This window comes from Chanos chanos, chromosome 2, assembly GCF_902362185.1.
Source record: "Chanos chanos chromosome 2, fChaCha1.1, whole genome shotgun sequence".
Classification (NCBI taxonomy): Eukaryota; Metazoa; Chordata; class Actinopteri; order Gonorynchiformes; family Chanidae; genus Chanos; species Chanos chanos.
Window position 1 is genome coordinate 28,151,636 of NC_044496.1, and position 14,801 is coordinate 28,166,436.

General features: G+C 42.1%; 1 protein-coding gene across 1 annotated transcript in view; it reads left to right on the top strand.

Moving 5' to 3' along the window:
• Nucleotides 1-1,098: 1,098 nt before the first annotated feature.
• ryr1b (ryanodine receptor 1b (skeletal)) overlaps nt 1,099-14,801 on the top strand; it is an 82,586-nt gene continuing 68,883 nt past the window's right edge. Inside the window, exon 1 of the mRNA XM_030765221.1 lies at nt 1,099-1,209. Coding sequence (XP_030621081.1) covers nt 1,099-1,209 — 111 coding nt within the window. The remainder of the gene's footprint in view (nt 1,210-14,801) is intronic.

Below are 14,801 nucleotides of genomic sequence, written 5' to 3' on the forward strand. Positions count from 1 at the left end.
CCTAAGGCCTTCCATATGCCTTTAACATGCCAATCTGCTCGCTCGCATCTCATTTCATTCATTTTATTCTGAGAAGGACCTGATACATAGCTGGTGACAAAACGACAAATGCCGCTGCAGCCACATAGGTGAAACAACAGAGAAGACATTACAGCAACAACAGCAACAACAACAACAATAATACTACTACTACTACTACTACTACTACTACTAATAATAATAATAATACAAGTTTCAATAATAATACAAGCTCAACATCACTATATATAGCCTCAAAGGGCTTTACATATCCACAACAAAGCTAAATCAAAATTATATTATCCATAAGTTAGAGAATAGATAAGTCTTTAGTTTGGTTTTAAAGGTGTGAACAGAGTTTGACTCCCTAATTTCTGTAGGTAGATCATTCCAGAGGAAGGGAGAGCAGTAGGAAAAGGCCGGGTAGCCAGCGGACTTCTTTTGAATTCTTGGAACGACTAATAGTCCACAATCTTGAGAGCGCAGGGTGCGAGGGAGGTTACGAGGTGTAATTAAGTCAGATAGGTAGGCCAGCGCAAGCCCATATAGAATTATATATGTCAATAAGAGGACCTTAAAATCTGCCTTAGCATGAACTGGGAGCCAATGAAGGGAAGCCAGAACAGGTGTAACATGGTCAAACCTCTGGTCAGGATTCTGGCAGCAGCATTCTGGACCAGCTGAAGACATTTGGTACTAGAGGCAGGCAGACCAGAATACATAACATTGCAGTAATTATTACATCAGAGTTAGAGAAATAAAAACACCTCTATCTTAAGCCACTACACCATTTTTAAAGTCGTCAGATCGCTGTACTGTTCACACTACACAACTTGCTGTCTTGTAATCTTGAGGTCGGTGTGGTTTGCACACTACACGACTGATCAGCGACAGGGGCGGGGTGTCACACATTACATGATCTTTCACCAGATCTTTTACCAGGGGGGTATTCCAGAAAGCAGGTTTAGTGAAAACTCAGAGTTAGTTTAAGTTAGTAGGTTATAAAGAATGTGTAGGCTAGTAATGGACCGTGAAAGTCGTGTATCACTTTTGCCGAAAATAATTTTTTCGACCGTAGATATGCCTGTGAAGACGGACCTGCTCACAGACTCTTGCCTCCGGCTTGTCCATTTTGATACGCGCGCCACCGTGCGCAAGGGTGGCAACGGCGAGTATAAACTAGGCTTCAGGGTTAGTTAACTCAGAACAAGTAGTAAACCTCCTAATAGAAGAGCCCTGTGGCTTCATTCCCCTAGCAAAACAAAGACATAGGGCTCTTCTGTTAGGAGGTTTATTACTTGTTCTGAGTTAACTAAGAATTTTCATTAAACCCGCTTTCTGGAATACCCTCCATGGGGACTCTCCGACGAGTCTGTCATGTCTCCAAACTACGTTTTGTCACCAAAACAGACGCGAGAAGTGACACTTGGAACGACGCGATTCCGGGACAGGTGCTCTGTTCGAAATATCCACTTATCCACTCAGTCACTTTACAGTGTCGTAAATTAACAGTTAAGATTACGAACAGCACTACAAAATGGCTGATTCACTATACAGTTCATTTATGTGCATTATATAGTGAATTTCTAATTTTATATTTAAAATATAAAATATATTTATGTTTAAAAATAAAAATGGATGTAAGCAAGAAGCGAACGATCCAAGTTGTTTGTGCGCTGATTTACAGCGAAAAAACAAGGAGGAAAAAGAAGAGGATATGTGTTGATGTTGTACAACTCCTCCCCCGGGTTGCCCCTCACCCCGGATCTTGCGCTGTCATTGGCTGTAGCTCGTCGCTACCCTTACTGCTAATCGCAACGCTTTTCACACTACTGGATTTGGACTCCCCGACAGGTCCAGATATTTAGCCTGCGAGATGTCTGTCGCACGGCTTGGACGCATCGGCGAGTTTCTCGGATGGCGTCTTTTAACAGTTCAAACACAGCCATCGAGAGCCGATTTGCGATTCCCGAGCGAACACCGATTTGCCTCTGATCTGGGGCTTTTGCCGGCGATCTCCAAAAACTGTCGGCGACTGGAAAATCAGGGCTAAAATCGTGCAGTGTAAACTTAGCATTACCTGGATACACATACCAGTAATTATGATAGACACATATGGGCAGTACAGATGGTGGTGACCTGTTAAGTCCTATTTTCTTTTTTAAATGAAACGAATAAAACTGACAAAGGAAGCGAGGGCAACTTAGTTCATGCGCTGTACAGAGGATCAGTTATATAGCGTATTCATTTATTTTCTGTTCTGTTGCACGTATATTAAGTTGTTATATTATGTTATGAGAACTTAATTCCAGTGTACTGCAAATTTACTAGACCATATTTTGTTTAGTTCCTCGTTCACCCATTACTTTGTTGAAGCTGCGATAACTGGTAACTAAATTATTTTCAGACAACTGAGTAAATAGGGAAAAAAACCCAACTTTTTTGCTTCGTAAGGTGCATGCATTCAAACAGCCTGTTAGCAGGGTAGACAGTAACCACCAAGTAGATTTTCAATCGGAAACTAACTCGGGCAGAGTTTATTGTTAAGTCAATGCTGCTGCTGATTTCTTACAGCAAACCCTGCCATCTAGCGGAGTTTTCAAAGAACTACTTAAATCCTTAGTTTACTTTTTTCATTTATGAAAACAACATAAATGACTACAGTTCCCAGTCTCCCCGACAGGCGTATGTATTGCGTCGTATTGAGTTGTGATGTCTGGGCATGCTCTCTGAAGTTGGCACTGAGTCTCACAGACGAGCCTCTAAAAGCCACGGGTACCTTTGACGCTCTACACACCCAAATGTGGTTGCTATGGGAGATAGGAGTGAAGCGATGCATGCTGAGAGATGACACTTAAATGGAGATTGTGGAGGTGAAGTACAGAGATATTTGGTGCATATGTGTATGTGACTATGTGTGTATATATGCATGTGTGGCATGGGTCCAGCCCTCCTTCTGTTGCTGTGTTTTCTTGGGATGATTGCCTAAATTTTAAGGGTGTGTCGCTCATGCTGCCATTCTTAAGTGTATGTGTCGGTGTAGACTGCATCCCTACTATAGATTCTCATAACTGTATTTGAGCATTGAAATATCCTTTTTGTGCCGTCTGGGGTACAGCCTGATCTTCTCGAGGAGTTCCTGTGAAAACAAAGTGTGTAATGTCAAAAATAATAAAATTAACTGATAAACACGTGGAGACAGTGTCCTGGGAGAGACTCAGCTGAGTACTGTTTATAAAGTCGGCCTCCGCCTCTGATTGAATAGAGCTGTAGTTAATACAGGACAATGCTGCTAATCAGTAAACAATATCCACATGTTGACCGTGCTGGTTTATCCTGGCCACTCTGGAGTACAGATGAATGAACTGTTTAATGCTGTTGCTGTCTGACCATGTAAGTTCAGTTCCTCCATAACTTTAAAGAGGAGTGTAGAATATTGAGAGGTTGTGCATGGGGTTTTAAATTCTTGTCATTACCATGGCGACAGAAGATTTCATGCATTTGCGTCCATGCGCACACACTACCCTTGTGCTAATGGACCTTCTTTATATTTTTACGTGAAATCTGGAGTCCTTGACCTTGATAACTAAGTTATTTTTTCAGTGGATAAGAAAATCTGATCCAGTCACAGAATCTTGTTTGGGTCCTTTTTAATTCGAAAAGTGGAAGACTTGCATCTTTTTGAACGCCACTTTGATATGTTGAAGTGTTTCTAAATTGCACTGCTGGACGGATGCCCAGATAATTAACTCTGGAATAGATCATTTGTTTAATTTTTTTATTAATTAATATTCTCTGTGAATTCTGTTATACACAGATTAAGGCTACAGTTGTATTTTAAAAAGTGGGTTTCAGAATTTTGGAGGTCTAATATGCAATCTGTTTGGTTGTCAGTTTGTTAAATATAGACTTTACAGAGATGATGAATGTAAGACCTGTGCTGCTTAGCTCGGGAGGCACACAAAGCAACGACTGGATGAGACTTGGAAAAATCTAGGTTAAAATTTAATTAATTCTTTAGTCTATTAAATCTTGTATGTGGGTTTCATTCACACACAGTGAGAGCAAAATGAGAGATCTTTAATATGTAGAAACACACCACTGGGTCCTGAGAGTAGAGTACCTCTGGTGGTTTGATACGTGTTAATGTTTTCATTCAGCAAATAAAGAGGAACCTCTGCTATGAGACCGCAGACATATTCTCCTGCAAATACTTCCCTTTTAAAGTCTGTCAGACCTGGGGGAGGACAAGGCGTAAGGATATGCAAACATGGGTAAACAAGGGATTGAACTGAAAGTGTAGCAAGAAGTTTGCTCCTCCCCTCAGGCTCTGTGGCAGTGTGTGTGTGTGTGTGTGTGTGTGTGTGTGTGTGTGTGAGAGAGAGAGAGAGAGAGAGTGCTGATTTGCCTGTCACTCTCTCTCACACCACCGTGAGAGCCACATCGCTCATGTTGTCCTCCAGTACACCCACACACAGACAGTGAGAGAGAGAGAAGGAGAGAGAGAGGGAAGGGAGTAGAGGAGAGTGAAGAGAAAACGTAAGGAATTTGTTATTTCTCTTGAGGAGCTCCGAATAGGCATCTCGGAGAAGCATGGCAGAGGGGGGAGAGGGAGAGGAGGAGATACAGTTCCTGCGGACGGTGAGTGCTGCTCTTTTCACCACATGGTCAGCTCAACCTGCACACTGATCTTACTTTTAGAGAAAGAAAAGGGAAGGTGTGTGTGTGTGTGTGTGTGTGTACATGTGCACTTATGTTAGGGGTTATGTATATCAGAGTATCCCTTTTGTAATTAACTTATGGGTGCCGGTATGCATTGTGGAGTGCAGTTTAGGAGCTGGTTTGTTTTGTAGCAGTGAACCTTAAAACTCTACTCCTCTTCCACCTGATATTAATACACACCCTGTATTCCCCGACTACACCGTCCTACTTAGGTTGGGATCTTTTGCTTTGTATATTGTGCTTGAGCTAGCATTTAGTATTTTAACCAACTCCTGACAGGCAGTTTTTGTCAGCTTGGTCCCGTCTGTATTTAGTTGGCTATTTTTAAATTGGCCTGCTTGTCTTTTCCCTTCTGCATGTAGTTATTGGAATTCCTTATGTCACAAACATGCAGTGTATATTTAATCAAGGGCACTTTTTTCTCAATGCAAGTACTAATAATAAATACCTATAGCTGAAGGTGATGTTGTGTGTTTCTGGATCAGGTATTTCACCTCTTCTTTGTGGTTCCCGAATGCTCTATCATTCAGTTTTTTTTTTCAAGCTCTGTGTGTGTGTGTGTGTGTGTGTGGGTGTGTGGGTGTGTGTGTGGGGGGGGGCACAGACAGACAGCGGCCGGTGCACATGTTAGCATCGTTATCTATTTATACTCCAGGAAAGGAGAGACTCTGTATGAGGGAGGAAGATGCAACAAGCTGTTAGAGGGGGACAGCTGGTCACTGCCCCTCCTCAAAAGCCCCTACAGCCTCCCTCAGAGACTGCCAAAAACTGGCACTCTCTACCACAGTGAAGAACCAGAACTCAGAGGGAAAGAGCAAGCAGAAGAGACAAGGTCCCAATGGGACAGATTTGGCAAAGATGTAGCAACACAGATGAAACTAACAAGATCAAGAACGTGACATTCACTCCGGGGAGAGGGAAAGAGGGAAAGGTTTACTAGAGATGAAGAAAGAAAATGTATGAGGATAATAAGACAGCAATTGACAGACGTGAAAAAGTGGATGTAGTGAGTCTGAGCAGTGGAGAAACCCCGTCAGTAATTAATAAAGGAGAGAGGCAGGTAGGAACAGAGAGAGAGAGTAATGCATCTGCTGAGACTCCCTCTGTCACCATGGCACAGGGACGCAGAGAAACGAGAGATGATTTACAGGACAACAACACAGAGGCACAAAACAGGAGAAAACCATAAAAACCTGCATCATTCTGCAGTGAACTGACATGTCTCTGATGTCATCTAGATTTATGATGTATACATCCTTTGTAGTTACCTTTGTGTGCAGTTCCTTTACACAACACACTAGTGCTGTTTAATAAAGTGTTACTTACCATTTACGTACCATTTACCAAATCAAAGACACAAATAATATACTCTGTGTCAAAGGGATCTTAGAAACAAACTGAAAATTTGCCAGATCAATCAGAGATGACTAAAGATGGTATAGCAATCTAAAATGTAAAATCAAATCTAAACTAAAATGTAAAATAAAATCCAGAATCCTGACCAGAACAAGGAAGTTTGAACATGTTACACCTGTCCTGGCTTCCTTTCATTGGCTCCCAATTCATGCAAGGGCAGATTTTAAGGTCCTCTTATTGACATATGAAATTTTACATGGGCTCGCGCCAGCATACCTATCCGACTTAATTACAACCTATGTACCCCGCACTCTGTGCTCGCAAGGTTCTGGATTATTAGTTGTTCCAAGAGTTCAAAAGAAGTCCGCTGGCAACCGAGCCTTTTCCTACTGCTCTCCCTTCCTTTGGATTGATCTACCTACAGAAAATAGGGAGTCAAACTCTCTCCATACCTTTAAAACTAAACTAAAGACTTATCTATTTTCTCTAACTTATGGATAATATAATTTTGATTGAACTTTGTTGTGGACATATAAACCCCTTTGAGGCTATATATATCGATACTGGGCTCTAAATAAACTTGTATTATTATTATTATTATTATTTTTGTTTTTATTGTTATTATCATCATCATCATCATCATTATTATTATTATTATTATTAATAATGCTACTACTACTAATAAAAAGACACAATAGAGGACGGAGGAGTGTGGACTTGTGTTTGACAACATCTCTGCAGATGACTGTCTGGAAAAGTGGTGATCCTTTTGCCTATCGGAAAAAAAAGTTGTCTCATTAGTCTAACACCAGTAATAATAGTGTGAAATTCCAGATTTAGGAGTGGTCATGAGGATACAATGTGAATGACAATGCCTTGAAAGGATTCCTCACAAGGATACTGCCAAATGGCAACAAGACTCTATATCAGGGAAGCACAGCTGTCACAGTGCCATGGCTAACTTGGTAAACAGCCACTTTTGCGTTGGCGCATGAATCGATATTGATAGAATGGTAGACTCGAGTGTTTTGAATGATAGTGCCTGTATGTCATACTGCTACACAGAAACAGGAATAGGCTCCATGTCATGAGTGTTGGATAACTGAATGACTTCTAGCTCGTCCCCATGGCAGGTTCACGCTGCTTTCATCCACTGACATCAAATATGTATCAGAGTCTATTGCTCTGCTGTTTCCCTATGGTAGAGTGAGATTGTTGTGGTACATGAGTGTTTTGGTCAGGATTTCATTCAGTTTTGCTGCAGCTGATCGAATTTTTATCTGCTGTAAAAATGAGTATTTTTCAGTAAGATTAACAGATGAATCACCCAGAATGTGTGACTCTTATTTACTTCAGATAGACACAGTCGTCTGCTTCAGCCTCAGAAAAATCCAGGCGCTACCTTTCGTCTGAATTTAGATTTTAATAGGATTGCCCACTCGTTTTTCTTTTTTCTCACTCTCTCTCACCTCACTGTGAGAGAACTCTATGGAAATGAAGGATGAGTGGCGCGAGACACAGGGAATCTTTGCACTACACTCTCTTTTTGCCAATGTGGTCTATCAAGTTTCTGTATGAGAGGGGAACAAAAAGGAATGAGTCTTTTGACATAGTGACGTGAATTTAATTAAGTCCAATGGAGGAGAAGTGAGCAGCACTGTCATCCACTGCAGTTTCAGGTTTGGATGAGGTCCGATATTGAACGAAAAAAAGCCAGCATTCTGATCATTACTCACTGAGAATGTGTTTGGCAAAATATTAGATTATTATCATGACAGACAGCCACAAACTTAATGTCATTGGGCTGTTTCTCCATGCTGACAACCTGCTTTTCACTGTTCACTTTGTTCATAAAGAATGAACCAGTAACCTTCAGAATCTGGACTAATGCTCCAGCCCTCCAGGTGTTGGTGCAGGGATGGTGTAGTTACTAATGTAAGCACTGAAAAATCACCAAATGTCTGTGTCCAGCTTGCTCTGCCATCCTGGGGGTGATTCTTCAAGGAAGGCCACACTCTACAGCATATCAGAGGAGATGAAACCACTTCCCTTTTTTGGGAGGGAGATGGTGTTCGTCGGGTACATAGGTATCATTTTTTGAAAAGTAAATTCTGTTATTTGGAAAATGGAGAGTTTGGCCCTTTTAACCAATTTTTGGTTACTTTTCTGTTTTTGTGATCTTGTCATTTTATCAACTGTTACACAGAGGGCAACAGGAGGGATTACAGACTAAAAAAATGAAATGGCCTGTAATGATGTATATAAAATGCTGAATCCTGTGTGTACAGACATTTTCATTTTCATTACAGTGGGTCAGTTTCGTGGCCCTGTCTGTGATTCCGAGAAGCGGAAGCCAAGGGGCCCTTACTAGGCAATCAGCTGAAGCTGTGTCATTGTTCAGTGTTGCCTGCAAAAGAGCAACAGAAAGAGAGAGAAAGATATGAATAGTCCTGTGAATCACAGGAGTGCTGGAGTGCATTTGAGGGGGTATTTGGGTTCCAGGCTATAACTGCAGTTTCTTTTTATAGTTTTGCCACTATAAGCGCCTGAAACTCAGGAGAGAGCGAGCAAGAGAGCCTCTGTCCTACTTCGCCTCTGCCTGAATCTTTTGGGAGAACTGTGTTTGAGCATGTGCAATACTGGAGTCCTAATTATCCTGTCTGACTCTCTGAGAAGTTGTGACTGTTGATCTTAATTGGTGTGTGTGTGTGTTTGTGAGGGTTAGACAGAGATGGAGGAAGAAGGCTTTGAGTCTACACTGATACATACATGTGTGAGTTTATTCGTCAGATGTTTAGAGAATGTTCAAGTCAGTTTCTGCAGTAGCTACAAAAATGCAGAATATTTAAAAAGAAAACTGCTGTAGTCACCCCCCTCCACTGTTCATTTCTCTTTAATCTTTTCCTCTTGCTCTGTTTTCACACCTCTTCATCATTTCTGTCAGCTGTCCCAAATTAGCCTCTCTGTTATTCATCTTTCCCCAATATATGGCTTTGGCTCTGAATGACAATGAGAAAGGAAATCAGATTAATGATTTTAAGTAGAGGGGCATTCGTAATTAATGCAAATAAGAGAGAGAGAGAGAGAGAAAGAGAGAGAGAGAGAACGAGCATGCATCTGTTGTGTTGTGGGTTCATGCACTCTGTCAGGCAAGGCTTACACAATAAACAGGTGTTGGGTGAGCCATGACTCTGCCTGTCTTTGAGAATTGTGCCTCTAACCCACTGATGTCAGCCACTCACACTGACCCCCATGTGTACTCCTGCCACCATCTACACTGTCAGACTGTTTAGTCTGTGTGTGTGTGTGTGTGTGTGTGTGTGTGTGTGTATGCTCACAGAAGTTACAGCTAGGAATATTGTTATCTAAGTCTTTGCCATATACTATCTTCTGTACTTAAAACTTTACTGTAGTTTACTGGCCTCTCAATTATGTATTTTAAACTGTTTTTTAATACAAACAAGACCTTGCTAATGTATGAAGTATAGACCTTAAGATCAGTGATTAACTTGTGTGTCATTCTGATCTCATGCAAGTGATTAGACATTTCTCATTCAAATTTAGTTGTCAAAGCAATGATTAGATTAAGTTCTGCGTACATGCTGTCTTCTACTGTACTAATAGATGTTTCAGCAGGGACCGAGCTCTACATAAACTGGCATAGTCATTGTTGATGTGCTGTCTGTTTTTTTAATTTATTCATTTATATATTTATTTATTTATAAGTGCCTGGCTGTTTAGGAAAAAATACTTCTTTATGCATGGTAATAAAGTGAACACTTATGTAAATTTGGTCCAGTGTGGACTGAATCATCACCACCTCACATATGCCCTGTTATTTAAGACAAGAGTCATCTCCTGCCCCTCTGTACAGCAAACCACAGCATGCTTACACACAGGAATACACAGGCACACTGAACACTTCAGAACACTTCAGATCTGCCAGTATACCATTGACTCTACCCCACCCCACCCCTTTTATTATGACTTATACTGAATTTATATTTTCTCAAGGAGATATAGGCAGTTCTGCTTTCTGGGAGAGAGTGAGAGAGACAAAGACACGGAACATTATTGCTGTTTTATTTAAGACGGAGGTGTGGGGCATTACTATCCGAGTATTGGAGGAATTAGATGTGATTGGTGTAAGGCCTGAGGGAAAAGCATAGTGTGTCTGAATGGCTTTATTGAAATGCAGTCCTTCAGCTGAACTCAGTTCACAGCCATGCTACTTATGACTCATGAAAATGCAGATATTTTGCATATCCATAAGTAATCGCTCTGTGGACGTATCAGATGTGGTGGGTTGAGGTGTGCTCTCCCCTTAAGATTGTTTACTCAGGGTTTGCTCAACTCAGATATCTGGAAGGAAGTCTGTTATTTTTCTCTTGATCCAGGTGGCTGAAATTCACCCCAGTGAGAAAAGCTTGGTTTGACATATGATTAATGAGATCAAATGCTTCTCTCTCTCCCTCTCTCTCTCTAACCATATATATATGTATATAGTCTGGTTAATCGACTCAAACACACACACACACACACACACACACACACACACACACATATAAATGTGGACATGGTTCGAACATGTATGTGAAATAGACATAGGATCTGTTAAATTAATTGTGTAGGTACCCCCACTGGCTGTATTAGCTTGTTAAGGACATGATGTGAAGAGAAGGTTTTGCAGTTTGTGTGTGATACAGGGTTTGTGTGAGGTACTGCCTTACTGAGAGAGATTGCTAGGTTAATGTTGGAGTTAGTGTCTTGTCTGTGGTGGAGAGTCCCTGCCGGTCTGATTGAGCCTCCCAACTATCTGCTGGTCAGCACTCAGGGGGAATGTGAGAGTGACAGGTGCAGATGCCCAAAATAGAAGAGCAGTGGGGTTGAGTAGGGGATGGCCCAGAACGCAAGAGAGGAGGAAAAAATAGAGGAAGAAGGAACATACAAATAAATGGAAAAACTGGTGGGTGGCAAAGAAATGTACCGTTTTGAATGGAATGAGAGAGACAGAGAGAGACAGAGAGAGACAGAGAGAGAGAGAAAATAAGTAATGAATGAGAGGGAGACATTGGGAGATAGAAACCTCCACAGCTCCCTCTCTGTTAATATTGCATTTAGGGAACAAGCCATAATGTCAGATCATTTCCTAACCCCTTTTACAGTTCATTTGTCTCTTTTCACACACAGACACACACACACAGACACACACACACACACACACACACACACACGCTCTCTTTGACAGCATGTGTGCAGTAGGCTGATTGCTGAGTGATGTGGTAAAATAGTAAGCAGGGGTTTGTTATTTGCTTACTGTCAGCAGGATTCCCTTTCACTTCAAGCAGTGCAGTCCTGTCTTGTTTGTCAAGGATGTCACTTTGATTGGCCACATGTATTATGGTGCACTGTCACGTTGCAGTGGACTAAGTATGTTTGACATAGTACTGTATGTTCTGGTATACAAACTACACCAGAATATACAGTACTATGTCAAAAATGCAACTCTTGAGGTCTTCATATATCTATTGAAGGAAGGAGCAGAGGGTTGTCTCAAGTTTTATCTCAGAGGAATTGTTCCTCTTCCATCATAAAGCATTTCTTCAGAAACAGAAAACCCTTCATAAAAATGATCGTGTTTAGAGAAAGTGAGTGTGTGCAAGTCTGTGCTTTGTTAAAAAAAAAAAATCACAGCTTTGCACACAGACCCATCCCTGTGAAAGTCCCCTCAGGAGACAGCCCTCCCTGTGTGGACCTGACATTTGATATATTTTCCTTCAGGAGCAGCATGCAGAGAGAGGGATGTGTCTTTCCTCTGATCAGATCAGTCAGTCAAAGACAAAAGCTTTTTAAAAAGGGGCAACCCCACACAACCCAGTGCCTAAATACCCCCCCCCCCCGGTCCATCTCAACTGTCTCATTCTCCTCTCTCTCTCACCCACGCACCTTGTTCTCCTCTCTGTCAGTGTCAGTAGGACCTTAGGTGATGCACCGTGCACAGAGGAGAGTTTTGGCAGGAAAAGATTCACATCAGCAAGCTGTAATGTGATGAGGGTTTCCCCTCTGTCTTTGCTGAGTAAAACTGGCCCTTTCTCTGCCTTGTGTTTCCTTTCTCTTTGGACTGATGCTATGATGAGAGCAGCTGGCACAGTGGATGTGTGTGCATGCTCTTCAACGAGAGCTGACATGATAGCATCTCTGCAGTTTATGATGTTTTCCTTGGCTGGACACTTTTTTGAGTAGATCGAGCCACTTACTGTGAAGAAAAAAATTATTACCTGCAGTAAGCTGTTCTGACTCTGTTTATTTGCTTTGCTAGCATTCACATTTCTTTCAGCTGCCTAAATGTATTTTTTCTGCTGTTCTTTTTGTCTTGAACATGTTTTCTCTCTAAGCAATATCAGCCCCAAAGGAGTGTCTTAATATGGCCATATGGGATTCTCATGCTCTTTCTTCTCTCTCTGTACTAGGCTGGGCTCTCAGTTTTGAACAGTAATGAGAATACTAATTGTATTAGTAATTATTCTGCTTTCTTGGAGAGCAGTCTCATTTTAAATATGCCAGGAATTCTGCTGACATGCAAACAAACCGTCAGCTGACGGAGATTGTGTACTATGTCTTTACCTCTCTATGCTAAAGACTTGACGATGTACCACACTACCTGCTTACACTGTAGGCTACCTCTCCAATACAAACAGCCCCAGGTCAAAACATGCTTAGCTACAGATGTACCGCCTTTCTCAGGTTGGAAACTGAAGTCTAACCAGTCTTTACAAGTCTTTTGGCTGCTCCTGCTTCACCCTGATGCATCTGCCCCTGCTACACACTGTGTGGACACATTTTCATTAGAGTACCCATTGTGTCTGCAAGAGTTTTGTTTAGCTGAGTCTACACACTGGACCATGATATCACTGGCCCAGTTCGGCTTGGGCTGTTTAGGGGCAGGAGCTGCACTGGGCTTGAGGGCTGGGTGGTTTATTTTGTCCTGGCTGAGTGAGTGTCATGGATCTAGAGCCAAACAGCGTGGCCATCCCCTCCCATACAGACTGCTCATGTAGGGAAGGGACTGTAGTTACACAGAATGGGCACTCACTCACTCATTATCTAAGCCGCTTATCGTAATCAGGGTCGCAGGGGTGCTGGAGCCTACCCCAGCGCTCATAGGGCGAAAAGCAGGGAAACACCCTGGACAGGTCGCCAGTCCATCACAGGGCAGACACACAGACAAACACACTCATTCATACTTAGGGGCAATTTAGCGTCACCCGTTCACCTAACCTGCATCTTTGGACCGTGGGAGGAAACCCGGTGCTCCTGGAGGAAACCCACGCAGACAGGAGAACATGCAAACTCCATACATAAACTACCCACTGTGCCACCCACAGAATGGGCAGATATTGTGAAATCCTGGAACAGTCATGCAAAGAGTTTGTTCTGATCATACCAAACAACATAACCTAACATGTCTTTTCTATTTAAACAGTGATGACATAGTAATTATTCTGTTGAATATCGGTCAGGGTCTCATTCTGGTGTTATGTGGTATCAGTACTTTAAACAAGAGCACATTAAACCCTCCTCATCAGCACACATGAAATCAAGTAGATGTTGTGGATTTTTTTATTTTATTTTTTTTGCTGGAGTTAACTAACTCAAACGCACTTCTCTTTTTTTCCCCCGGTGCCCATGCATGTTAACTGCGTTTTGAACTCATACTAAATATGGTTTGGCTGTAACTCTGCACCTGTCTGTTTCTCGGGGGAAAGGTTTAATGGTGTTGTTAGCGCACAGGTTTCAGTTTAGCAGGTCACTGTATGTTCCACGCAGTGTCATATACAAACTTTGTTCACCTCAGGCTATACGGATGTGCGGTTGCCTCTGAAACGCATTAGCGCTGAGTGTGTGGTTAGCATGGGACAACAAATAATGTCTCACAAATCCCCACCATGGCTCAGAGTCTATTTATGCAGGGACGAGTTAAGCCTGTGAATTTAGGAGCTCCTGCTAGGAGCTTTTCACATGGCTGCGGAGGGGATGGGCTCAGAACCCCAGACTGGGCAGCCTATCACAGCCTGCCCCCACTGTCAAAACAACAAAAGTTAAGATTCATTCATTTCTTAAAGAAAAACAACAACAACAAAAAACGTGTTAGGACTATGGTTGTCAGGACGTGTTTGTGCTTTCCATCCAGTCCGACTAGCTAATAAACTGTTCTTAAAAGTCCCATTACTGTGCTTTGTGTACTTAGTTTATGGTAGTGTAGGAGTTAGGCTGCAGTGTGCTCAGATTCTGTGTTTCTGAAGGTATTAGCATATAATTTAATCTTGTGGACAGAGATAAGATAATCAAATACATGCTGGACATTTTAGAGGTGTTGCTATCTCAACGTTAATGGCGTGAACTGGCTTATCCATGGGAGCAAGGCATGTGTCAGAGAAGATGAAAAGTGGGATGGATATGGAGAAAGAAAGGGATGGATGTCCATGAAGAACAGGGGATGAGAGTGGGTCTTGTCCTTCATTTAAGTACATGGCTACGTTGTCATCTGATCGTCAAGGAGCCGTGAGTCACGCAGCAGCCAGCTGCTTTTAGAAATCTAGAGCTCTGTTTCAGCTCCATATCAGGGGCCACACACACACACACACACACACACACAAACCTATCCATACACAAACACACATGCCCATACACAGATGTAGACAACA